Here is a 26,072-nt window from a genome sequence, read left to right as displayed (position 1 = left end):
TAGCTACTTAATCATCAGTGGCTCACTTTCTGCCAGTTTCACCATCAAGTGATATAAATTTTTTGAGAATCAGAGAAAATTAGTTATCCTTTAAAAAAATTTTTAGTCTTTAAAATTGTTCTTTTAGAAGTTTTTAATGTAAGAAACCTATACCTTAAGAATATTTTAACGATTGCTTATGAGAAACCCTTTGGAGTTCTGGTAATGCAGACTAGGCCTTTGTGTGCAAAGCATTTGATTCTGCCTGTCACTGAAGAGCTGCAAAGGATAATTCATTTGGGGAGTTCTCCTTTGGGTTCATGTGATCATTGAGCGATTCATGTTTTCAAACGTGGTGACCCGACTGTTTTATTTTATATCAAATTGTGATTTTCAATATTCATGTTGATCCCAAGATTATTTTTCTTTCAAAGTATATTTCAAATAATTATTTTTTAGCAAATAAGACTTTAATCAATTAGAAAACACATAGATTGTGATTAAAGCTTGAACTGTGAAAGTCCAATGCCATATTATTAATTATTCTTTCCTTTGAATAGCCAAAGTTAAGCTACGTCAGAAAGATAATGGCAGTGATACTAAAATCTCTTGGAAATCTTTCACCTGAATTGTAGATAAATGAAACTTAGATTTCCTGTCATTAGGAGATGACATGCAGGTATGGAGCTTGAGGGTAGAGGGGACCATCGGTGAGAAAGGCAGATGGAAAGGAGCTCAAGTATAATCTTAGTTGATAACCTCTCTTGTCTTAGTAAGGACTGTCAGTTACTGATGACTTGCCTTTACTTGGGACTTTTTCTCTAACTCGTGACCTTTTTCACTTTTATTTTAACTTTCCTTGTCTCTAGTTTATATATTTTGGCAAATCACATGATTGTATCTTCTTTCCTATAGTCCTCACAAGTCATGGACTCATATACAATGTTCGAACCTCAATTGAGCAGAATAGAAAACTGCAGCTTCACACCACCATCTTTGTCAGCAGAATTAGCTTCTAACAGAGATATTACAAGACAAAATTTTATTCCCAGAATAGTGCCTAGTCCTCAGAAAGTTGCATATGAAAAAAAAGCAGAATGAACAGGTACCTTTCTTTTTTTAAATACAAGTCTTTATTGAGTTAGATAGGTTACAATCTTGTGAAATTTCATTTGTACATTATTGTTTGTCAGTTGTGTTGTAGGTGCACCCCTTCACCCTTTGTGCCCAACCCCCACCCCATCTTTCCCCTGGTAGCCACTAATCTGTTGTCTTTGTCTACATTTTTAAATTCCTCATATGAGAGGAGTCATACAGAAATTGTCCTCCTCTATCTGGCTTATTTCACTTAACATAATTCCCTCAAGGTCCATCCATGTTGTTGCAAATGGGACGATTTTGTTCTTTTCTATGGCTGAGTAGTATTCCATTGTATATATATACCACATCTTCTTTATCCAGTCATCTGTTGATGGGCACTTAGGTTGCTTCCACATCTTGGCTATTGTAAATAATGCTGCAGTGGACACTGGGGTGCATGGGACTTTTGGAATTGCTGACTTCAAGCTCTTTGGATAGATACCCAGTAGTGGGATGGCTGAGTCATAAGGTGTTTCTATTTTTAATTTTTTGAGGAATATCCGTACTGTTTTCCATAGTGGCTGCACCAGTTTGCATTCCCACCAGCAGTGTATGAGGGTTCCTTTTTCTCCACAACCTCTCCAACATTTGTTACTATTTGTTTTAGTTATTTGTGTCATTCTAATGGGTGTAAGGTGATAGCTTAGTGTAGTTTTGATTTGCATTTCCCTGATGATCAGCGATGAGGAACTTCTTTTCATGTGTCTATTTGGCCATCCGTATTTCTTCTTTGGAGAAATGTCTGTTCATGTCTCCCACCCATTTTTTGATCGGGTTGTTTGATTTCTTTTGTTGTTGAGTTGTGTGAGTTCTTTATATATTATGGATATTAAGCCTTTGTCAGATATATGACTTGCCAATATTTTTTCCCAGTTAGTGGGTTGGTTGTTTGTGAACAGGTCCCTTTCAATCACTAGTTCTTAGCATTTTATATTTTTGTGATATGCTCTTTTTTTCTTTTTATGGATTGAAAAAATATTAGTTGTGGGTTGCTATAGATATAGCCAAATTAGGAGAGAAATTAAGTATGATAATTCTTCTTAGGTCAAAAACTTAATTCTCTGGGCTGTAGAAGATTATGAATCCCAAAACTGGAATGTTCTTTAAAAGTCTTTGAAATCATCATCTTTTTATAAAATTATTGATAGTAAAATTGACCATAGTTCAATGTGTTATGTAATACTTGATTGTAATCACAGTAAAGGAGTAGTTGGTGATGTCATGATGGCCCAGTATACATGATATGGAAAGGATCCTGTGAATAGCAGTACATAATCTCAGTGATGTCAGAGTAATCTGTTAAAGTATAAGTTGTGATGGCTTGATTCTTTCTATGACTTGAAAGATAGCTGGTTATATGCACTTCCATCCAAGACTATGCACATATATGTATATAGATAGAGATATTTAGTGCTAAAATGTTCAATCCTTGTAGTCTCTATAGTTAAAATTATAAAAACATCCAAATTTTTAAAGTTTGAAATATATACGCCATAGAACATACCAAGAAATGATCTTTTACTAAGTTTACATAGAGTTAAAAAATATAAAATTATTAAAGGTTACTATACTAATATATAATGGTAGTGAGTAAAATGGTTATGTAAACGCTCTATCTTGTTAACAAGGTTAACAAGAATATTTAGTTTTGAATCTCTCCCATTTTTAGCATGAGGTGGTTTTATGTCATATTTGTGTACTATTTCTAAATTAATTTATAATTAGCAAATTTATGATAATTTATAAATTGTAGTTATATATTACAGTATTATAGTTATATACAATATGTAATGATATTCAATTTTATTGAAGTATGTTTTCTGCTTTTCAGAGAAGGGAAAATGAAGTATTGTGCTAGGCTTATTAATTTAAGGACCCAATAATTTTTTGTTGTTGCTTTGGTGAGGAAGATTGGCCCTGAGCCAACATCTGTTGCCAGTCTTCCTCTTTTTGTTTGAGGAATATTGTTGCTGAGCTAACACCTGTGGCCCTCTTCCTCCATTTTGTATATGGGTTGCTGCCACAGCATGGTTTGTTGAGTGGTATGTAGGTCTGTGCCCAGGATCTGAACCAGTGAACCCTGGGCCGCCGAAGCATAGTGTGGGAACTTAACCACTATGCCACTGGGCTGGCCCCCCAATAATTTTCGAGTGATGCAATGAAAAACATTCAGTTACCCATTCCATTTGTATTTTATAAGACTAAAACTTGCATCCTACATCAGCTTTAACTCATCCTTGCTTTGTTAAATAGTTTATAGGATAGAGAATGAGACCCTGTGTAATCTATACTTGAATAATCTTCTACTTAGAGACTGCAGGTTAGTGATTATCTCCAAAGGGGTAAATAATGTTGTACTTCATATGGCAGAAGAGAGAAAAGAGAAGCTAACGTCCCTGGTAAGGTGTGGTGTCACATTGTGAAGTATTAGGGAATTTATTTATTTGGATATATATTTGGAGAGATTTCAGGAAAATTAAAATGAGACTATAACTTACATAAGAAAATGAGTTGAAAAACAGGTTAGAATAAAAAGTGGTCTGGGGCTTACTAGTCCCTGGAGAAGTAGATTGAGCCAATATATAATATTCTCTTCTGTTTGGATTTGTTTGTGTGTTTCTCGCTTCAAGGGATGACATTGTCCCTGCACCATTGACACTGTCTCTCTGAGGCTGAGATGAGATGTGTTATCAGACTTTATTTTCAGCTTTTGTTGATTTTAGACGTTTTTTTAAAAAAAGACTTTTAGTATCTCTTTTTGCCTGCACGCTTTTTTTTTTCTGACTCTTTCTGTCATTGCTTGTCTTTGGACGTCTCGTTTCTGTGTTTCATGGCTTATACATAAAATATACTACAGATATGAATTATTATTGCTGGATAGATTAGTGTTGGGCCATTATAATATCTTTATATGGTACCTTCCTCATTAACAAATGGGTTATCACATCTGCTTTTCACAAGAGTCTGTCCATACTTTCCCCGTTTTGCACTCAGTGGTAGCGATATTCAGAAAGATTAAAGTAGCAGAGGCTGGCCCTGTGGCCGAGTGGTTAAGTTCACGCGCTCCACTACGGCGGCCCAGGGTTGTGCCGGTTCGAATCCTGGACGTGGACATGGCACAGCTCGTCAGGCCATGCTAAGTCGGTGTCCCACATGCCACAACTAGAAGGACCCACAACTAAAAATACACAACTATGTACCGGGAGGTTTTGGAGAGAAAGAAGAAAGATAAAATCTTTTTTTAAACAAAAGATTAAAGTAGCAGTCTAAAATTACTTAGTAAATGGAGGAACTGAGATAAGTACAGTTGTTTCCTTGGGAGAAATCATTATTTTCTGTCAGCGATATTTAACTTTTATTTACTCAAGATCTTGGTGTTCCGGGTCTTTTTTTTTTTAATCTTTTTTTACCTCTGAGAAAATGGTTAGCTCACCATAGATCAACCCTGTTATTTTAGCAGTCATTCAAATACTGACACTGCTTTCATTATTAGAACAGTATTTATTTTGTTTTCAATAAGGACACTCTTTCTTTTAGACTAAAAAATACATTTTTAAACTATAGATGTCTACTTAAATGAGGTTTTACGGTAAATTATTTAAATTGTATATATGTACATTTACCCTTTTGGCAGGTTCTTCCTTTTTTTTTTTCAGCTCAGTAATGTTAATTATTCTAATTCCGTGATTTCCGAATTAAACAAAAATCAAGATGCTTTCAGTCCATCATATAAAACAGCACAATTTGGAACATTATTTGAAAGATTAAACAGGTAAGCAAAGATGTTGAAGGAAATAAAGAACCTGTAGCATGCTTTCTTTGAGTTATTAATTTGATTTTACTGGACAGAAGTAGTTTTAGTTAGAAACGTAAACAGACCTAAGTAAAACTTCTAAGGAAAAAAAACCACTGTAAGTAAAATGTAGCATTTAATTAAAGTAGTTATAAGTAACGATTTTCTGATGTACATATCTACCTTTCATTTATTTATTTTAAAAAAAATTTTGGGCCAAGGTGCTTTGCATCTGTTTTATAATCCCTGTTTTATGAATTACTACTTTCTTTTTCTTTATCATAAACATAATAATATTTTTTTCATATTTATGGTAGTTGATCAGTGCCCCATTTTTATTTTCTAGGTGTCTGTATTTAAACTCTGGTTTGTTGTTTTAAAAGACATTAGACTTGTAAAACCAGTTTGAATCACTCTTGGTAATCATAATGAGAAACTTTGACTCTGTAATTCTGTCTCAGTCTTCCTCGTTTTAGTAAATGGCACCACTATTCACTCAGTTGCTTAAGCTAAAAAAAAGTTGTACCTGATTCCTTCCTTTCCTTCAACTCCCAATATCTGTTTCACAAAGTATTGTCAATTCTGTATTCTAATAAACTTTAAAGTTATCTACTCATGTCTCCATCTCTACAGGTTCCATTTCAGTCTAAGCCACCACTGCCTCTTGCCTAGAATTGTAATAGCCATATAACAGTTCTTTTTGTTTCCTCTTTGTCCTTAGGTCTATTTTTTTTCACACTTTATTAATGTATAATCAACATACCATAAACTGAACTTATCTAAAATGTGCACTTTGGTAAGTTGTGACATATGTCAAAAATAATGACCATTCATCATCCCCAGTAGTTTCTTTGGGCACCTTTGTAATCCCTTCCTCTGGCTACTTTACATCCCTTACTCCCATCCCAAGGCAACTGCTGATCTGCTTTCTATCACTGTTGATTAGTTTGTATTTTCTAGAATTTTATATAAATTGCATTAATACAGTATGTTTTCCTTGTTTTGGTCTAGCTTCTTTGACCTAGCATAATTTGAGATTCATCTATGTCGTTGGTTGTGTATATCAATGGTTCATTCCTTTTTATTGCTGAGTAGTATTCCATTGTATGGCCATAGCACAGTTTATTCATCTGTTGATGACCATTTGGCTTTTTTCTCCAAGTTTTGGCTATTCCAAATAAAGCTGCTATGAAAGGTCATATAGAAGTCTTTGTTTAGACATATGCTTTCATTTCTCTTGGGGAAATATCTACGAGTGGAATGGCTGGGTCATATGGTAGGTATATGATTAAATTTTTAAGAAACTGACAAACTGTTTTCTAAAGTGATTTGTACCATTTTACATCGCATCAGCAGTGTATGAGAGTTCCAGTTGCAGCATACCTTTGACAACACTTGGTAAGTCAGTCTTTTAAATATATCTGCCATTCTAATCAATATGTAATAGTATCTTACTTTGGTTTTAATTTTGCATTTCCCTAATGACTAATGATGTTGGCATCTTTTCATGTGCTTATCAGCCATTTGTGTATCTTTGGTGAAATGCTTACCTTTTTCCTTTCCTTAGTGGTGTCTTTTTGAAGTAAAAAAGGTTTTAATTTTGATGAGATACAGTTTATTAATTTTTTCATTTAGAAATTGTTTGTGTGTTGTCATAGCTAACAAGTCTTTGACTAAGCCAGGGCCATGAAGATTTTTTCCTATGTTTTTTTCTGTCTTGTAGTTTTAGATCTTACATTTAGGTCTCTGATCTGTTTTGAGTTAACTCTTATGTATTGTGTGAGGTAAGGGTCTAAATTCACCATTTGCATTTGTGGAAAGGAAAGAATATCTTTTCCCCACTGAATTGCTTTGGTACCTTTGTTGAAAATCGATTGACCAAAAATGTAAGTTGTTTTTCTTTTCCCCCAGGAATCTCAGTTCTGTTCCATCGGTTAATTATGTCTATCTTTATGTCAGTGCCACACTGTCCTGATTGCTATAGCTTTACTGTATGTTTTGAAATTGAGAACTGTATTAGTCTTCCAGTTTATTGTTCTTTTTTGAAAATGTTTTGGCTTTTCTTAGTCCTTTGCATTTCCATGTAAATTTTAGCATCAACCTGTCAGTTTCTGGAAATAAAAAAAGCCTACTTGGATTTTGATAGGGATTGTATTGAATCTGTAGATCAATTTGGGGAAAATTGCCATCTTAACAATAGTGATTTTTCCAATCCATGAACATGAAATGTTTCTCCTATTCATTTTTTTTTGAATGTCGTAACAGCTTTATTCATAGTGGTCCCAAATTTGAACTAACCGAGATGTCCATTAATAATAGAATATTATGGGGCTGGCCTGGTGGCATAGTGGTTAAGTTTGCGTGCTCCACTTCGGTGGCCTAGGGTTTGCAAGTTTGGATCCCAGGTGCAGACCTAGCACCACTTGTCAAGCTGCACTGTGGTGGCATCCCACATAAAATAGAGGAAGATTGACATAGAGGTTAGCTCAGTGACAATCTTCCTCAAGCAAAAAGAGGAAGATAGGCAACAGATGTTAGCTCAGGGCCAGTCTCCCTCACACACACACAAAAGAATAGAATATTATATAATATTCATGCAGTGAAATAATACACAGAAATGAAAAAAAATAAACTGCTGATACATGCAGTAACAAGCATCTCCATGGAAGAATCTCAACACAAAAAGAGGACCATTGTGTAATTCCATTTATGTGGAGTTCAGAACCTGGCTGAATTAATGAATGGTGATAGCACTCAGAATGGTGGTTACTGTTGGGAGGTGTGGACTTGGAGGGGCATGAGAGAACCTTCCAGTGTGTTTGAAGAGTTTTATTTTTCCAGATTTATTGAGATATAATTGACAAATAAAAATTGTATATATTTAAGATGTTCAAGATGATGATTTCCTATACATATACATTGTGAAATGATTACCACAGTCAAGCTAATTAACACATTCATCACCTCAAATAGTTACCATTTTTGGGTATGTGATCAGACCACTTAAGATCTGCTCTATTAACAAATATGCAATTTACAAGTATACAATATAGTATTATTAACTATAGTCATCATCTTGTACATTAGATCCCCAGAACTTACTCATCTTATAACTGGAAGTTTGTACCCTTTGACTAATATCTCATTTCCCCTACTCGCCAGCATCTGGCAACCACCATTCTATTCTCTGCTTCGAGTGTGACGTTTTAGATTCCATGTATGGGTGAAATCATATAGTGTTTGTCTTTCTGTGTCTGACTTATTTCACTTAGCATAATGTTCTCCCTCTTCATCTATGTTGTCACAAATGGCAAGATTTCCTTTTTTATGGCTGAACCATATTACATTGTGTTTGATCTTCTTTAATTTCTCTGAGTAATGGATTTTTTTTTTTAAAGATTGGTACCTGAGCTAACAACTGTTGCCAATCCTTTTTTTTTTTTGTCCTGCTTTTTCTCCGCAAATCCCCCCAGTACACAGCTATATATTCTAGTTGTGGGTCCTTCTACTTGTAGCATGTGGGATACTGCCTCAATGTGGCCTGATGAGTGGTGCCATGTCCGCGTCCAGGATCCGAACCGGCAAAACCTTGGGCCGCTGAAGTGGAGCGTGTGAACTTAACCACTTGGCCACTGGGCTGGCCCCTCAGTGATGTATTGCAGTTTTCAATATATAAGCAGTGTGCTGCTTTTGTTAAATTTATTTCTAAGTATCTTATTCTTTTTATGCTGTTGTGAATTGAATTATTTTCTTAATTTCATTTTTGGATTGTTCATTGCTAGTGTATAGAAATACAATTAATTTTTGTATATTGATCTTGTATCCTTCAACTTTGCTGAGATCATTATTAGTTCTAGTAGTATTTTTGTGGATTCTTTAGGAGTTTCACCATACTGGATTATGTTGTCTATAAATAAAGGTGTTTTTATCTCTCCTTTTTCAATCTGGTTGCCTTTTACTTGTTTTTCTTGCCTGAGTGACTACAACCTCTAGTACAGTGTTGAATAGCAGTGACAAGAGTGGACATGCTTGCATTTTTCCCACTCTTAGGGAAAAAGCATTTAGCCTTCACTATTAAGTATGATATTAGCTGTAGGTTTTTTTGTAGGTGCCCTTTATCAGGTTGAGGAAAGTCCCTTCTATTCCTAGTTCATTGAACGTTTTTATCATGGATTTTGTCAAATGCTCTTTCTGTGTCCCTTGAGATTATCATCTAGTTTTTTCCTTTATTCTATTAACATGTAATATATTACCGTCTTTTGAAGTATTAAACTACCTTGCACTCCTGGGTTAAAAGCTGCTTGGTCATTATATATAAACCTCTTCATGTAATGCTGGATTTGGTTTGCTAATATTTTGTTTATGATTTTTGCCTCCATATTCATTAGGAAAATTGGTCTGAATTTTTCTTTTCTTCTTATGTTTTTTGTCTGGCTTTCATATCAGGATAATACTGGCCTCATATAATAAAGTGTAAAGTGTTTGCTCTATTTAATAGAAGAATTTGTGGATTCTTTAGATGTTTTTGCATCAGGGCTATTCTTAGTGGGAAGGCTTTTTACTAATTTTTTTTACTTGTGTAAAGATCTATTCAGATTTTCTAATTTCTTCTTGAATCAGTTGTAGTAATATGTGTTTTTCTAGGAATTAATCCGCTTCATCTAAGTTGTATGATTTGTTAGCATAAGGTGATTTATAGTATTCCCTTGAAATCCTTTCAGTTTCTGTCAGGTTGGTGTTGATGTCCCTTTTTGAGTTCTACATCTGTGTCTTTTCTCCTTTTTTTCTTGGTCAGTGTAGCTGAAGATTTGCTAATTTTATTGGTCTTTTTAAAGAACTAAGTTTAGGGTTTTATCAATTTTCTCTATTTTTCTGTTTTTCATTCCATTGATCTCTGCCCTAATGTTTATGATTTCCTTTTTCTGCTTGCTTTTGGCTTAGTTTGCCTGTCTTTTTTTAGTTTCTTAAAGTGCAAGCTTAACTTACTGATTTGATATATTTCTTCTCTCCTAATACAGGCATTAAAAGGTATAAATTTCCCTCTAAGCAGTGCTTAGAGGCCAACCAATGATTAGTTGGAGGTTGTGTTTAAGTACCTTCAGCTAACAAGGCTTCCTCCCTTGCACAAGACCTTACACTCAGCCAGGGATGAGTAGATACCTGTAGCTCTTTCTGGTCTCTCCTGAGTCTGCACTCAGCCTTACACATGTATGCAACCTTCCAGACCACCAGGAGGGTCTGGGAGTTTATCAAAGCCTCTTGTACCTTTTTGTTTTCTGGATCTCTCTATGAAATTTCTGGATGGTTTTTGCTTGCTCCAAATATCTCAGCCTCAGGCAGCTGCAATTTTGGGCTTCTTTGATAGTTTGCCACCAAGACCATGATTATTTTTGACAAATTCCCTGGGCATGAGTCTCCCACCTTCCCGACCCTCTCCAGACAAGCTCAGCCTTGGTAGGCTACCAGCCATGGAGTTGGGGGTGGAGGGATGGTGGCAGCCTAAGGCTAAAACTCCACAGGCTCCCACTGGTTCTACTAAGGTTGAGTAGTTTTTCTTGAAGTACTGCTTCACAGTTTATTGGATGCCATTGGTCACTCCCCATATTTGAGATGATTTTTTTGGTGAGTGTTATCTGGTTCTGTTACTGCTTTTAGGGCACAAGATTTGCCAGGTTTCTCAGTCTCTCATTCCAGAAGTCTGGCCCCACAATTGATTAATTTTGAATGTTAAACCAACCTTGTATTCCTGAGATAAACCCTGCTTGGTCACAATGTGCTAACCTTGTTATGCATTCATTGGATTTGATTTGCCAAAATTTTGTTAGGGATTTTTACATTAGTCTTCATGAGGGAGATTACTTTCTAGTAATATCTTGTAATATCTTAGTCTGGTTTTGATATCAGCCTAATGTTGGTGTCATGGAATGAGTTGAGAAGTATTCCCTCCTGTGTAATTTTCTGAAAGAGTTTGTGTAGGATTGGTACATTTCTTCCTTAAATGTCTGGTAGAGTTCATCAGTGAAGTCAGTTGGTATGAAGTTCTTTTTGTGAGAAGGTTTTTTTTTTTTACTATAATTTCCATTTTTTACTAGATAGAAGGCTAGTTGGATTATTATTTTTTTAGTGAGCTTTGGTAGTTTGTGTCATACAAAAAATGTATCGATTTTATCTATGTTGTAAAATTTATTGACTTAAAGTTATTCATAATATCTCCTTATTATGCGTATGAAATCTTTAACTTCTGTAGTGATGTCTTTTCTCCCATTACTAATATGGGTAAGTTGTTTCTTCTCCCCTTTTTCCCAGTGATTATTCTGATTAGAGACTTGCCAATTTTATTTATTTTCTCACAGAATCATCTTTCAGTGTCACGTATTTCTTTTGTTTTTATTTCATTGAATTCTGCTCTTATCTTTATTTCCTTTTGTCTGTTTACTTTGGATTTAATTTACTCCTTTTTTCCTGATTTCTTAAGGTGAAAGCTGAGGTCATTGACTTGAGACTATTTTTCTTTTCTAATGCACGTGTTTAGTGCTGTAAATTTTCCATAACTGCTGCTTTGCTGCATCCTACAAATTTTGATATGTTTTGTTTTATTTTCATTCAGTTAAAAAACTTTCTAGTTTTCCTTTTGATTTCTTCTTCACTCCATGAGATATTTAGAAATTTGTTATTTGGTTCCTAAAGACTTTTCTGTTATCTTTCTAAATTAATTCCATTGTGGACAGGGAACATCCTTTGTGTGATTTGAATCCTTTCAAATTTATTGAGACTTGTATTATGGTTATGAATATAGTTTACATTTAGTGCAACAATTGATATATGATTGGATTTGTCTGTTCTCTTGCTATTTATTTTTTATTTCTCCCATATAATCTTTGTTCCCTTTCCCTCTTTTCTGCCTTTATTTGATTTTAGTCTTTTTTATGACTTACTTTATCCTTTTGTTGGCTTGTTATCTATAACTCTGTTTTGTTTTTCAGTGGCTTCTTTAGAATTTATTGTATATATTTTAATTTATGACAGACTATATTCTAGTTGTGTTATACTACTTCAAGTATTGTGTAAGAACCCTGTAATGGTATGCTTCCGTTTCTCCCCTCTGGCCTTTGTGGTGTTGTATTCATACATTCACTTATATAAATGTTATAAATCCAAAAATATATTATTGTTCCTTTTGCTTTAAAGAGAGTTAAAAATTAAGAAAATATGTTTTTTATACTTAAGCACAAATTTATCATTTTTGGTGGTCTTTGTTATTTTGTGTAGATCTAGATTTCCGTGTGGTGATATTTTCCTTGAAAGACTTTTGTTAACATTTCTTATAGTGTGGGGCTGCTAGTAATTAATTCTTTCAGCTTCTGTGTATTTGTAAGTTTTTATTCTTTTCTTTTTGAAAGGTATCTTTTGCATTGTTTCCTACTAGAAGTTTCTGTCATTCTTATCTTAATATCTATATATCTAATATATAATTTTTCTCTGTTTCTAAGATTTTTCTATCATAGATTCTCCATGGTGGATTTTCTATCATAGATTTCTATCCATTGATTAGGATGTTCCTTTTCTTTTTATTTCTTGTCTTTGAGCTGCATTGAGCATCTTGGATCTGTGAACTTAGTTTTTATCGAATGTGGAAAATTCAGCCATTGATTTTTTGGATATTTTTTATTCCTCTCCTCTCTTCTTTGGGGACCTTAATAACATGTAAGTTAGTCCATTTGAAGTTGTGTCACAGTTTATTGATGCTCTGTTTATTTATTTTCATCTTTTTTTCTCTCATTGTTTCATTTTATATAGATTATATTGCTTTTTCTTCAGATTCTCTAGTTGTATCTTCTTTGGTGTCTAATCTCTGTGTAAATCTATTCAGTATATTTTTTATCTCTAGAAGTTTGTTTTGACTCTTCTTTATATCTTCCATGTTTCTATTCAACATCCTCAGTCTTTCATCTATCTTTTTGGACGTAGGGAATATAGTTCTGATAACTCTTTTAATGTCCTTGTCTACGAATTCTATCATTTGTGTCATTTCTTGGTCTATTTCTAATAATTGATTTTTCTCTTCATTATGGGTTGTAACTTTCTACTTTTTTGCATTCCTGATAATTTTTTTTTAGATTGTATACATTATGAATTTCATCTTTTTGGTCTGGAAATTTTTGTATTCCTATAAATTTTCCTGAGGTTTTTCTGGGATTTTAGTTGCTTGGAAACAGTATGATCTTATTAAGGCTTGCTTTAAAGTTTGTTAAACAGGACCAGATACACCTTCACTCTGTGGCTAATTTTGCCCCCTGCTAAGGCAATATCCTTCTTGTATTCTTAGAGTTCCTTTGAATTAAGAGGTTTTCCACTCTAACTGGTGGAAACACAAAATTTTCCCATTTCTGTTTGAGTTCCTGGAATTGTTCAATCTTCTCATCTTGGGCGTTGCTTTTCCCAGCCTTGGGTAATTACTTCATATGCATGTGCTGATCAGTACTTAGCTGAAGATTTGAGAACTTTCTGTAGATCTCTGGAGCCCTCTCTCTTTGAAGCACTCTCCTTCATGGTACTCTGCCCTGCATACTCTGTTCTCTGCAGTCTTCCTGACCTTCCAGTGCTCTTTCCTCAACAAAGGGAATCTGTGGGCTCCAACTGGATTTCCCCTCTCTGTTCTGTGGCTTGGATACTCTCTCCAAGCAATAAGCTAGGAGCAGTCATAGAATTCACCTTACTTGTTTTCTCTCTGTCAGGGATCGTTATCCTATTCTATCCAATGGCCCAAGTCTGAAAGCCATTGTCTCATACAGTTTGTCCAGTTTTATAATTCTGTCAGTCAATGAGGCTAAATCTTGTTTCTCTAACTTCATTTTGGCCAGATGGAAATCAGCATATTCGTATTCACCCAGCAGTCAGACTGATATTTTTTAAGGCAAAAAGCAAGAGAGTTTTACTTTTGTACTTAGCAATTTTCAATATTTCTTACTGCTCTTTTCCAAAATAAAGCTCTACATGATCTGGGCCCTTTTGTACCTTTTAAGCCTTAGGCCGTAAGTTTTCTTTCACTGATTCTATTCTAGCTTTCCTCCTCTTCTTTTTGTTTCTCACATGTGCTGCAAATCTTGTATTTGTGTTTATTCCATCCCCCTGCAGTATGCATACTCCTCTCTTTATATGTCTAATCATTCTGTATCTTTAGCTTATTTATCACTTCTTTGCTAGGAACTTTCCTGACCAGCTATCTGAAAAGGACCTCCAACACAAGTTGTTCCATCGTCTGATCTTGTAGCACCTATAAAGCTGCTGTAATTATCTTTTTTATTTGTTTATTTCTTTTATCCATTGTACTTATTAATGGTTAGTTATCTTATTTATTTGTTATTATCTTCCTTCACTAGAGTATAAGCTGTATTATCTCCCTACCACATGGCAGGCATACATTAAATATATATTTAATGCACATAAAAGGCTTATTTAGATAATGAATTTATCCATATTGTAGTCCGTAAATGAATGAACTTTTATCTATAGGAAAAAGTGTTAAAGAAGTTGGATCGATTTATCTTAGTAAGGCTTTTATATTTTTAGCATCATTTCTCTCTGTCATCTTTACAAGTAGCAATCCTTCCCAACATTCAGTCCCCAACTCAAATGCCACCAACTTGATTTTTCTCAAGTAAAAGCATTTCTTTTATTTACTGTCGTAACACTGTAGAATAGCACTTATCACTTTCTAGTTTTTCTTTCCCCTTCCGGACTATTTCTTGTGAGCAATAACTGTGCATTATACATTTCTCTGTTCTCCAGATCTCTCAGTGAGTGATTCTTCTGAGTCAGAATGCTTAAAATGCTGTTTAAAAATGATTATTTACATTTGTAGTGTGCTTTCTAATTTATGAAGTGCTTTTACATTTATTTTCTCATTTAAAGTAATACAGTTTCTCTGGTGTGAATGGTGTATATTATTGTGTGCTATAGGTTATGCCTTTGATATCACAGAATAACATTATCCTGCTCAAAACACCACTAAGACCCGTATTGAGAAACAGTGTAGGATCACGGTCTATGAACATTCCTGGACAAAATCTCTCTCTCTCCTTAATGCCAAACTGAATTCTTTTCTCTCTCTGTCCCCAATACGTGGCATAGTGCCTGGAACACGGCAGGTGGACCTGCTCATTAGATGTTTAATGAATAACTTAAAAAATAAAATTGGAAATCAATCAGTTTTAGCGGTCTATGTTTCTTTTCTAAATTTCTTTGGTACCTCCAATCTCTGGAACAGCCCACCCCTAAGTAAATTTGTGGATAGTCAATGGCAACAAAGTCCAGAGTATCTTGATTTTTTTTTTTTTGTTAGATTGGCACCTGAGCTAACATCTGTTGCCAATCTTTATTTATTTCTGTTTTTCTTCTTACCCCCAAAACCCCCCAGTACATAGTTGTATATTCTGGTTTTAGGTCCTTCTGCTTCTGCTATATGGGACGCCATGTCAGCATGGCTTAATGAGCAGTGTGCTAGGTCCGCACCCAGGATCTGAACTGGCGAAACCCTGGGCTTCCGAAGTGGAACGTGTGAACTTAACCTCTCTGCCACAGGGCCAGCCCCAGAATATCTTGATTTTTAATTATTTCGTATAATAGCTTTGATTCTTTTATACAAGTTGGACATAACTTAGAATTATGATTTATACATTAGAAGGGAACTTATAAGTTATCTAGGCTAACCTTTTCATCTAATTCGTCTTATCTCTTGGCTTTATTACATATATATGCATTTGTATCTGTATTGCTCTCCCTTGGGAACTTCAGAGTTGTTTTTATATCCTTGTTAGGTTGAGAGATATCTGTTATAGTGTTCTGATAACTCTGATTTGATGTTTTAACACTGGGGATAATTTTTCCCTGCAATGTGTTCAAAATATCTTTCTCTGATTAAACAGAGCAGCAGTTACATGCAGTGGTTGTCTAGGGTATTCACTAGACCTTATTACAGAAGACATGATATAGGTTGGTCATATTTTGTTAATATAACAGTGAATTGAACCACATCATACTTCATTTCAACACATTTTTTTGTGTTGAAATACAAAACTAAGTGTAGATTATTTTCATACTCACTGAGGCACATTAGACAAATTTCCACCCAAAAAAAATATTATTTATTCAAATAAAAAACTGAAAACATAGTCCAGGTAAATGTTAGTAGCTACTCAGTATGTTCTCTAAGAATTTAACTTTAAGTTTCTAAATGAAAATTTTCTATGCTTTTCTTGTTAAATATGTTTTTATTTATCTCAAAGTCCAGGAAATCGGAATTTCCTTACTGAAAGACCTGATATAGTTACAGGTGAAGATTGTGGAACCATGGATGAGAGAAGACAGTCAGACTTCATTATTGAAAAACAGTCAGTACAACATATTTTGGAAGAAAATAGGAAAGAGATTTCAAGTTTTCTTGAAGATGCGAACCAGCCAACACCCAGCCTTCTGTCAGAGAATTGTGACTCTTTTATTAGTGAAAATGTGATCAATTTATTAAACATAGATCAGTGGAGTATAAAGAAAACCTTTGACAAGTGTGGTTTTGACAGTATGGGAGATATTTGTGCAGTCACTAGTTCTGATAAAAACCATTCCACTGAGAGATGCATTAGAAGTACTTTTACAAATCCAGAGTTGACTTTTAGTAATTCTACTTTTAATAAGACAAGTTACCCAGAAAAGTGTCAGCCAAACAAGAACTATCAGAAAGAGTATAACGATCATGAAAGAAATAATCTTAGTACATCTTTTGAGAAGGATAGTTTCCCAGCCAGCTCTGAAAAAAAAGGTTGGTGTTATACGCGAGAAGGGTAATAATCTATTGGTCTTTTTGTTTTTAGTACATATTTATATATAATATAGATATGTGTGTGTGTGTGTGTGTGTGTGTGTATTTGGAGGAGTATAAAATTGAAAATAGAGTGACGTTCTATTATGTGACATTGTGTGGACCAGTGATTTCGTTCCATATGGGTCATGCTAATAAGCTTCCAATTTAAAAAAAAGAACTAGTCTGTGCTAGAGTTTTAGTTCAATGCATACTTTTATTTTTAAAGGAAAATTTGAAAGTGATTACCAAGAGAAGGCACCACAGAAGACAATCCAGATATATCCAGTGAACCGTTTGTAAGTTTTCAGGTAAATCTGGGGAATGCAATTCAGCATCTAGTATAATGCGTATTGAAGGGTTGAATTGATGCAATGTGAGGTAGGGGTGTTGCTGTCTCAGAGTGGGCAGACTGGCCTCTACAAAGGCTTACCAGTTGTCAGAATCTTAGTAATATCATCCTAGTTGAGAGTATGGTGCTCGTATTTGCCAGCACAAAGCCGTCATCTTATCTGAATCTTAGTGTTAATTAGATTTGAGAAAACTGACTTATGTGTTCAAGAAACTTACACACTCACCAGAATGTCAATTTATTAATTTACAGTAAGAAATAGAAGGGTTACTTATATAGGAATGTTTACTGGCATGATAAGCATGTTTTCTAATTTTTGGCAGCTCTCCATGGGAAGGTGGCTTGGTTAGTATAGAATCAGAACAAGGGAGTAATAGAATTCAGATGCTAATGGCATAAGCAAACATATCAAGAGTTTATGGGACTGCAGTTATACTTAATTAAAGAAAACTTGTAGTTTCGGAATAGTCCTAACTTTCTTGGTAATAATTGTGGTTTAGTCAAATCTTGGTAATTAACAATCATGAATTAGAATAGGTTTTTATTTTAGAAGTACTTTCTTATGGAAATATTTAAAATATCTATTTGTAAAAAGAATACCTATATGCCATTTTTATGGGATTGGCACAACGAATAAAACATTCAGAACTTATTTAATAAAATAAAAAAATTAGGTTCTTTGCTGTCAAACTTCCAGGTATTCAGAAACTTATGAATAAAAATTAGCATGTTAGACCTTGAATTTTAAAATGTACTTTATGAAAGTGATTTTAGAACATGGTTCTCAAAGCTGGGTGCAGAACTGAATCACTCAAGGGGGTGATTTTAAAATACAAAATACCAAATTTGACCCACACCCTTAGGATGGAGCTTATTTATTTTTTAAAAAGCTTCCCTTATAATTCTGATCTGCAGCCAACTTTGGGAACCATAATTTAGAACAATAATTTTCAGAGAGAATAAATCAAACTTTAATACTGTCTTATTTGTGACCCTAGGGGTAACATCCCTTTGAAAGAATTGCCTTCTAAGCAGTCGTGGAACTTTGGACTTGGTGAGGTAAAGTACATTTTACATTATCTTTCCAATTAAGTCAGTTGATAATTCATGTCATATTTTAGTATTTGCAGTGTACTTTCATTTAAGGTAAGCTTTTATTGAAAAATTTCTTTTTAGGCTACTTTTCCTTACTCTGGAGAAATTATAGTTTAGGTCTAGAAATAAAATTATTGCCTTTTCAGAAACTATAATGTGTTTATTTGAGAAAAACCAATCTAGATGCATTTATTTCTTTATTTCTTTAAATTTTTATTTTTTTCGGATGTACATCGTATTTCGAATTCTGTGTACATTACATCATGTTCCCCGCCCGCACACTAATTATAGTGCATCCCCTCCCATGTGAGCCTAATCACCCCTTTTGCCCTCCTGCCTCCCCCAGTGGTAACCACCAGTCCAATCTCCAATGCTATGTGTTTTTTTTTTTTCTTTTTGTCGTTTTTAATCTTCTACTTATGAGTGAGATCATATGGTATTTGACTTTCTCCCTCTGACTTATTTCACTCAGCATAATACCCTCAAGGTCCATCCATGTTGTCACAAATGGCCGGATTTCGTCATTTCTTATGGCTGAGTAGTAGTCCATCGTGTATAAATACCACATCTTCTTTATCCATTCGTCCCTTGATGGGCACCTAGGTGGCTTCCAAGTCTTGGCTATTGTGTATAATGCCGCAGTGAACTTAGGGGTGCAAGGATCTTTATCCCTTTGTGTTTTCAAGTTCTTTGGATAAATACCCAGCAGTGGAATAGCTGGATCGTATGGTAGATCTATCCTTAATTTTCTGAGGATACTCCATCCTGCTTTCCATAGTGGCTGCACCAACTTGCACTGCCACCAGCAGTGAACAAGGGTTCCCTTCTCTCCACACCCTTTCCAACATTCGTTGTTTCCTGTGTTGTTATTTATAGCCATTCTGACCGGAGTGAGGTGATACCTCATTGTAGTTTTGATTTGCATTTCCCTGATAGCTAATGATGTTGAGCATCTTTTCATATGCCTGTTGGCCATCTGGACCTCTTTGGAGAAATCTCTGTTCAGATCTTTTGCCCACTTTCTAATTGGATTGTTGGTTTTTTTTGTTGTTGATCTATATAAGATCTTTGTATATTTTGGATATTAACCCCTTATTTGATATATGGTTTGCAAATAGCTTCTCCCAATTGTTAGGTTCTCTTTTCGTTTTGTTGATGGTTTCCTTTGCTGTGCAGAAGGTTTTTAGTTTGATGTACTCCCATTTGTTCATTTTTTCTTTTGTTTCCCTTGCCTGGTCAGACATGGGACTTGAAAATATGCTGCTCAGACCAATGTCATAGAGCATACTGCCTATGTTTTCTTCTAGAAGTCTCATGGTTTCGGGTCTTACATTCAAGTCTTTAATCCATTTTGAGTTGATTTTTGTGCATGGTGTAAGGGAATGGTGTACTTTCATTCTTTTGCATGTGGCTGTCCAGTTTTCCCAACACCATTTATTGAAGAGACTCTCCTTTCTCCATCGTATGCTCTTGGCTCCCTTGTCGAATATTAGCTGTCCATAAGCGTGTGGGTTTACTTCTGGGCTCTCAATTTTGTTCCATTGATCTGTGTGTCTGTTTTTGTGCCAGTACCATGCTGTTTTGGTTACTATGGCTTTGTAGTACAATTTGAAATCAGGGAGTGTGCTACCTCCAGCTTTGTTCTTTTTTCTCAGGAATCCTGTGGCTATTCGGGGTCTTTTGTTGTTCCATATAACTTGTAGGATTCTTTGTTCTATTTTTGTAAAAAATGTTGTTGGAACTTTGATAGGGATTGTGTTGAATCTATAGATTGCTTTAGGAAGTATGGACATTTTAACGATGTTAATTCTTCCAATCCAAGAGCACGGACTATCTTTCCATTTCTTTGTGTCTTCTTCGATTTCTTTCAACAATGTTTTATAGTTTTCGGTGTAGAGATCTTTCACCTCTTTGGTTAAGTTTATTCATAGGTATTTTATTCTTTTTGTTGCAATTGTAAATGGGATTGTATTCTGAATTTCTCTTTTTGCTACTTCATTGTTAGTGTATAGAAACGCAACTGAGTTTTGTACATTGATTTTGTATCCCGCAACTTGACTATATTCCTTTATTATTTCTGAAAGTTTTTTAGTGGACTCTTTAGGGTTTTCTAGATATAAAATCATGTCGTCTGCAAAGAATGACAGTTTCCCTTCTTCTTTTCCAATGTGGATCCCTTGTATTTCTTTTTCTTGCCTGATTGCTCTGGCTAGGACTTCCAATACTATGTTAAATAAGAGTGGTGACAGCGGGCATCCTTGTCTGGTTCCTGTTCTTAGAGGGATAGCTTTCAGTTTTTCTCCATTGAAAATGATATTTGCTGTGGGTTTGTCATATATGGCCTTTATTATGTTGAGGTATTCTATACCCATTTTATTTAGAGTTTTTATCATAAATGGATGCTGTATCTTGTCAAATGCTTTCTCTGCATCTGTTGAGATGATCATGTGATTTTTATTCTTCATTTTGTTAATGTGGTGTATCACGTTGTTAGATTTGCAGATGTTAAACCATCCCTGCATCCCCGGAATGAATCCCACTTAATCATGATGTATGATCTTTTTAATGTATCGTTGTATTCGATTTGCTAGTATTTTGTTGAGGATTTTTGCCTCGATGGTCATCAGTGATATTGGCCTGTAATTTTCTTTTTTTGTGTTGTCCTTGTCTGGTTTTGGTATCAGGATAATGTTTGCTTCGTAGAAGGAGTTAGGAAGCCTCTCCTCCTCTTCAATTTTTTGGAAGAGTTTGAGAAGGATAGGTATTAACTCTTCTTTGAGTGTTTGGTAGAATTCACCAGGGAAGCCATCTGGTCCTGGACTTTTATTTTTTGGGAGGTTTTTGATTGCTGTTTCGATCTCCTTACTGGCGATCGGTCTATTCAAATTTTCTACATCTTCTTGGTCCAGTTTTGGAAGGTTGTATGTTTCTAAGAATTTATCCATTTCTTCTAGATTATCCAATTTGTTGGCGTATAGCTTTTCATAGTATTCTCTTATTATCTTTTGTATTTCTGAGGTGTCCGTTGTAATCTCTGCTCTTTCATTTCTGATTTTATTTATTTGAGCCTTCTCTCTTTTTTTCTTGGTGAGTCTAGCTAAGGGTTTGTCCATTTTGTTTATCTTTTCGAAGAACCAGCTCTTGGTTTCATTAATTTTTTCTATTGTTTTCTTAGTCTCTATTTCATTTATTTCTGCTCTGATTTTTATTATTTCCTTCCTTCTGATTTTGGGCTTTGTTTGTTGTTCTTTTTCCAGTACCTTTAGGTATGCTTTTAGATTGTCTATTTGGGATTTTTCTTCTTTGTTGAGGTAGGCCTGAATTGCTATAAACTTCCCTTGTAGAACCGCTTTTGCTGTATCCCACAGATTTTGGCGTGTCATGTTTTCATTTTCATTTGTCTCCAGGAATTTTTTGATATCTTCTTTGATTTCTTCATTGACCCAATCATTGTTCAGTAGCATTTTGTTCAATCTCCACATTTTTGTGGCTTTTCTGGTTTTCTTTCTGTAGTTGATTTCCAGTTTCATACCTTTGTGGTCAGAAAAGATGCACGGTATTATTTCGATCTTCTTAAATTTATTGAGACTTGTTTTGTGGCCTAATATGTGATCAGTCCTGGAGAATGTTCCATGGGCATTTGAAAAGAATGTGTACTCTGTGGTTTTTGGATGGAATGTTCTGTATATATCTACTAAGTCCATCTGGTCTAATGTGTCCTTTAAGGCGAGTGTTTCCTTATTGATCTTCTGTTTGGATGATCTATCCATTGGTGTAAGTGGAGTGTTAAAGTCCCCTACTATTATTGTGTTACTGTCTATTTCTCCTCTTATGTCTGTTAATAGTTGCTTTATATATTTAGGTGCTCCTATGTTGGGTGCGTAGATATTTACAAGTGTTATATTTTCTTGTTGGATTGTTCCCTTTATCTTTATGTAGTGCCCGTCTTTGTCTCTTATTACAGTTTTTGATTTAAAGTCTATTTTGTCTGATATAAGTATTGCTACCCCTGCTTTCTTTTCTTTGCCATTTGCATGGAATATCTTTTCCCATCCTTTCACTTTCAGTTTGTGAGTGTCTGTAGGTCTGAAGTGTGTCTCTTGTATGCGGCATATACATGGATCTTGTTTTTTTATCCAGTTGGCCACCCTATGGCATTTGATTGGAGCATTTAGTCCATTGACATTTAAAGTAGTTATTGATAAATATGTATTTATTGCCATTTTGTCACTTTTTCTTTTTTTGGGTGTTTTAGTAGTTCTTCTCAGTTCCTTTCTTTTTCTCTTGCTCTCTTCCCTTGTGGTTTGATGGTTATCTTTAGTAATATGTTTGATTTCTTTTGTCTTACTTTTTGTCCTGCTTGTTGTAGGTTTCTGGTTTGTGGTTACCATGAGGATCCTATTTAATATACTGTGCATGTAACAGTCTATATTGAGTAGATAGACTCTTTAGCTTGACCTCTTTCTAAAAGCTCTACTTTTTCACTCCCCTCCTCCCACATTATGTTTTTCACATTATATATAGTCTTGTGTTTAGTGTGTGTCTATCTATTACCCTCTTATCATTGAAATAGGTGATTTTAGTACATTTGTCTTTTAACCTTCATATTATCTTCACAGGTAGTTGATCTGCTGCCTTTACTGTCCTTTTACCTTACTAGTGATTTTATTGCCTGTCTTTTGTTGTTGTTGTTTTGGGGTTTTTTGATAATTTTTTTTTATCTCTATTTGTGGTTATTGCTTTCCCGCTTAAATAAGTCCCTTCAGCATTTCTTGCAGAACTGGTTTCTTGGTGATAAACTCCTTTAATTTTTGCTTGTCTGGGAAGCTGTTTATCTCTCCTTCCATTCTGAATGACAACCTTGATGGATAGAGTATTCTTGGTTGTAGGTTTTTTTCCGTTTAGCCTTTAAATATGTCGTGCTATTCTCTTCTTGCCTGTAGGGTCTCGACTGAGAAGTCCACTGATAGTCTGATGGGCTTCCCTTTATATGGCACTTGCGGCCTTTCTCTTGCTGCTGTTAGGATTCTCTCTTTGTCTTTAATTTTAGAATTTTGATTATAATATGTCTTGGTGTGGGCCTCTTTGGGCTTCTCTTGTTTGGAGCTCTCTGTGCTTCCTGAAGTTGGATGTCTGTTTCCTTCCTCAGGTTAGGAAAATTTTCCTCTATTATTTCTACAAATAAACTTTCTGTCCCTTTGTCTCTCTCTTCTCCTTCTGGGACCCCTATAATCCGAATGTTAGCACGCTTGATATTGTCCCAGAGTTCCCTTACTCTCTTCTCATTCTGTCTAATTCTTTTTTCTCTTTTCTGTTCTGCTTGGGTGATTTCCTCTAGTCTTTCATCTAGTTCGCTGATCCGTTCTTCTCCTTCCTCTACTCTGTTATTGAGTCCCTCGAGTGAATTTCTCATTTTGAGTATTGTATTCTTCATTTCTGATTGTTTTTTTTTTATATCTTCCAAGTCTTTGCTGATGTGCTCACTGTGTTCATCCATTCTTCTCCACATATCTGTGAGCATCCTCATGATATTTTGTTTGAATTCCTTGTTGAGTAGGTCACTAGTTTCTGTTTCACTTAGTTCTAATCTACAAGAGCCGGATCCTGTAAGCTCTTCACAGCAAAAGAGACTCAAGTTCAGAAAGATTAAATAACTTGTTCACAGTTACACATTTGAGCCAGGATTCAAACTTTTGTCTTATCTGACTGTATATTTTCAACTATATTAATTGTTTTGTCTTTTTGTCTTCAGTATGTACATTGAGTACATATCATGAATTCATTTAATAGAATTTATTGTCGTTCTCCTATATGCTAGACACTGAAGATTCAGTGGTGAAGAAACAGTTTTTGTTCTTATGAAGCTTATATTGTGTTATGCACTAGACTCTGCAAGGTACAGAGATGAAGGGACATGGGACCTGTTTTTAGGAAGCTATGGTCTAGACAGAAACAGAAGAAAATATAATACATTTAGATAAATTGCTCCAATTGGGGTTTGTACAAAGGGCAGTGGGAGACAAGTAAAAAATAATTCTAAGTTTCATGGCTAGTCAGGAGGAAGATGTAATAGAGGAGAAAACTTTTGATCTGGATATCAATTAATAAGTTTACCAAATGGACAAACTGCCTTCATACTATGAAGAAGCAACATAGATAGAAACTAACAAGTGAGAGAGTATAGCTTATTTTAGAAGCTGCAAAGTAACTTCATTCCAGTTGTTGTTATTGCTACTACTATAGTGTAAATTACAAGCGATGGCGGAATGGCAAAAGATAATTCTAGACAATATAAAGGGCTAGGTCATAAAAGACTTTACATGACATATACCAGTTTTATTTTCTGTCACCAAACAGAGCCACTGAAAAAATTTTAGTAGAGGAGTTTGATGACATCTGAGTATTAAAAAGTTGACTCTAGCAACAATGAGAGATTTGAGAAGTGGCATGACTCAAGGCAGGGCAAAAAATAATGAGGGCTCGAAGTTGAGCAGTGTAAGTAAGGATGGAAATGAGGGAAGAGCTATCACAAAGATTTAGAAGATCTTGATTTGATAGTTGTTGTTGATTAGTTAAGGGAGAAGGAAAACATTGAAGGAGACCTGGATTTATTATTTGGGTAAATGGGTAGTTGATGCGATAGTGCCATTCACCTAGATTGAAGTGTTAATGTTTTATTGAGGATTTTTGTATGTATGTTCATCAGGGATATTGTCCTGTGATTTTCTTTTCTTGTGGTGTCCTTGACTAGTTTGGATATCGGGGTAATGCTGGCCTCATAAAAGGAGTTTGGAAGACTTGTCTCCTCTTCTCTTTTTTGAAATAGTTTGAGAAGGATAGGTATTAATTCTTCTTTGAATGTTTGGCAGCATTCACCAGTGGAAGCCATTGGTCCTGGACTTTTGACATTGGGAAGTTTTGGATTACTGGTTTGATGTCTTTACTAGTAATAAGTCTATTCATATTTTCTATTGCTTCATGAATTAGTCTTGGTAGGTCGTATGTTTCTAGAAATTTATCTTTTTCTTCTAGATTGTCCAGTTTGTTGTTGTATAATTAATCATAATGGTGTCTTATGATGCATTTTATTTCTGTGATATCAGTTGTAACGGCTTTTCTTTCATTTCTGATTTTATTTATTTGAGTCCTCTCTCTTTTTTCTTGTTAAGTCTAGCTAATGGTTTGTCAATTTTGTTTATCTTTTCAAAAAACCAGCTCTTAGTTTCATTGATCTTTTCTAGTGTCTTTTAGTGTCTATTTCATTTATTTTCACTCTGATCTTTGTTATTTCCGTCTTTTACTAACTAGGTTCAGTTTGTTCATTTTCTTGTTCCTTGAGGTGTAAAGCTGTGTTGTTTATTTGAGATCTTTCTTGTTTCTTAATGTGGGCATTTATCACCAGGAACTTCCATCTTAGAACTGCTCTTGTTGCATCCCATAAGTTTTGGTATGTTGTATTTCCATTTTCATTTGTCTCAAGATATTTTTTAAATTTCTTTTTTGATTCTTCTTTGACCCATTAGTTGTTCAGGAGCATGTTATTTAATATCCACATATTTGTGAATTTTCCAGTTTTCTTCTTGTAATTGATTTTGAGTTTCACGTCATTGCAGTTAGAAAACGTGTTTAATGTGATTTCAGTCTTCTTAAATTTATTAAGATTTGTTTTGTGGCCTAACATATGGTCTATCCTGGAGAATGTTCCTTGTGTGCTTGAGAAGAATGTGTATTCCGTTGCTTGTGGATGGAATGTTCTGTGTATGTATGTTTGGTCTATCTGGTCTAAAGTGCCATGTAAGGCCAATATGTTTTTATTGATTTTCTGACTGGATGATGTATCCTTTGATGAAAGTGGGGTA

General features: G+C 34.8%; 1 protein-coding gene across 1 annotated transcript in view; it reads left to right on the top strand.

The window, feature by feature from the left end:
- The window catches only part of LOC138922989 (regulator of DNA class I crossover intermediates 1-like), a 75,465-nt gene that overhangs the window by 32,440 nt on the left and 16,953 nt on the right, over window positions 1-26,072 (top strand). Inside the window, 6 exon segments of the mRNA XM_070259479.1 lie at window positions 895-1,065; window positions 1,067-1,084; window positions 4,776-4,891; window positions 16,198-16,727; window positions 16,996-17,065; window positions 18,117-18,177. Coding sequence (XP_070115580.1) covers window positions 895-1,065; window positions 1,067-1,084; window positions 4,776-4,891; window positions 16,198-16,727; window positions 16,996-17,065; window positions 18,117-18,177 — 966 coding nt within the window.

The sequence above is a fragment of the Equus caballus genome, unplaced genomic scaffold (genome assembly GCF_041296265.1).
Source record: "Equus caballus isolate H_3958 breed thoroughbred unplaced genomic scaffold, TB-T2T haplotype2-0000437, whole genome shotgun sequence".
NCBI lineage: Eukaryota > Metazoa > Chordata > Mammalia > Perissodactyla > Equidae > Equus > Equus caballus.
Note: the sequence above shows the minus strand (reverse complement) of the source record. Positions and strands in the feature narration are given on the sequence as shown.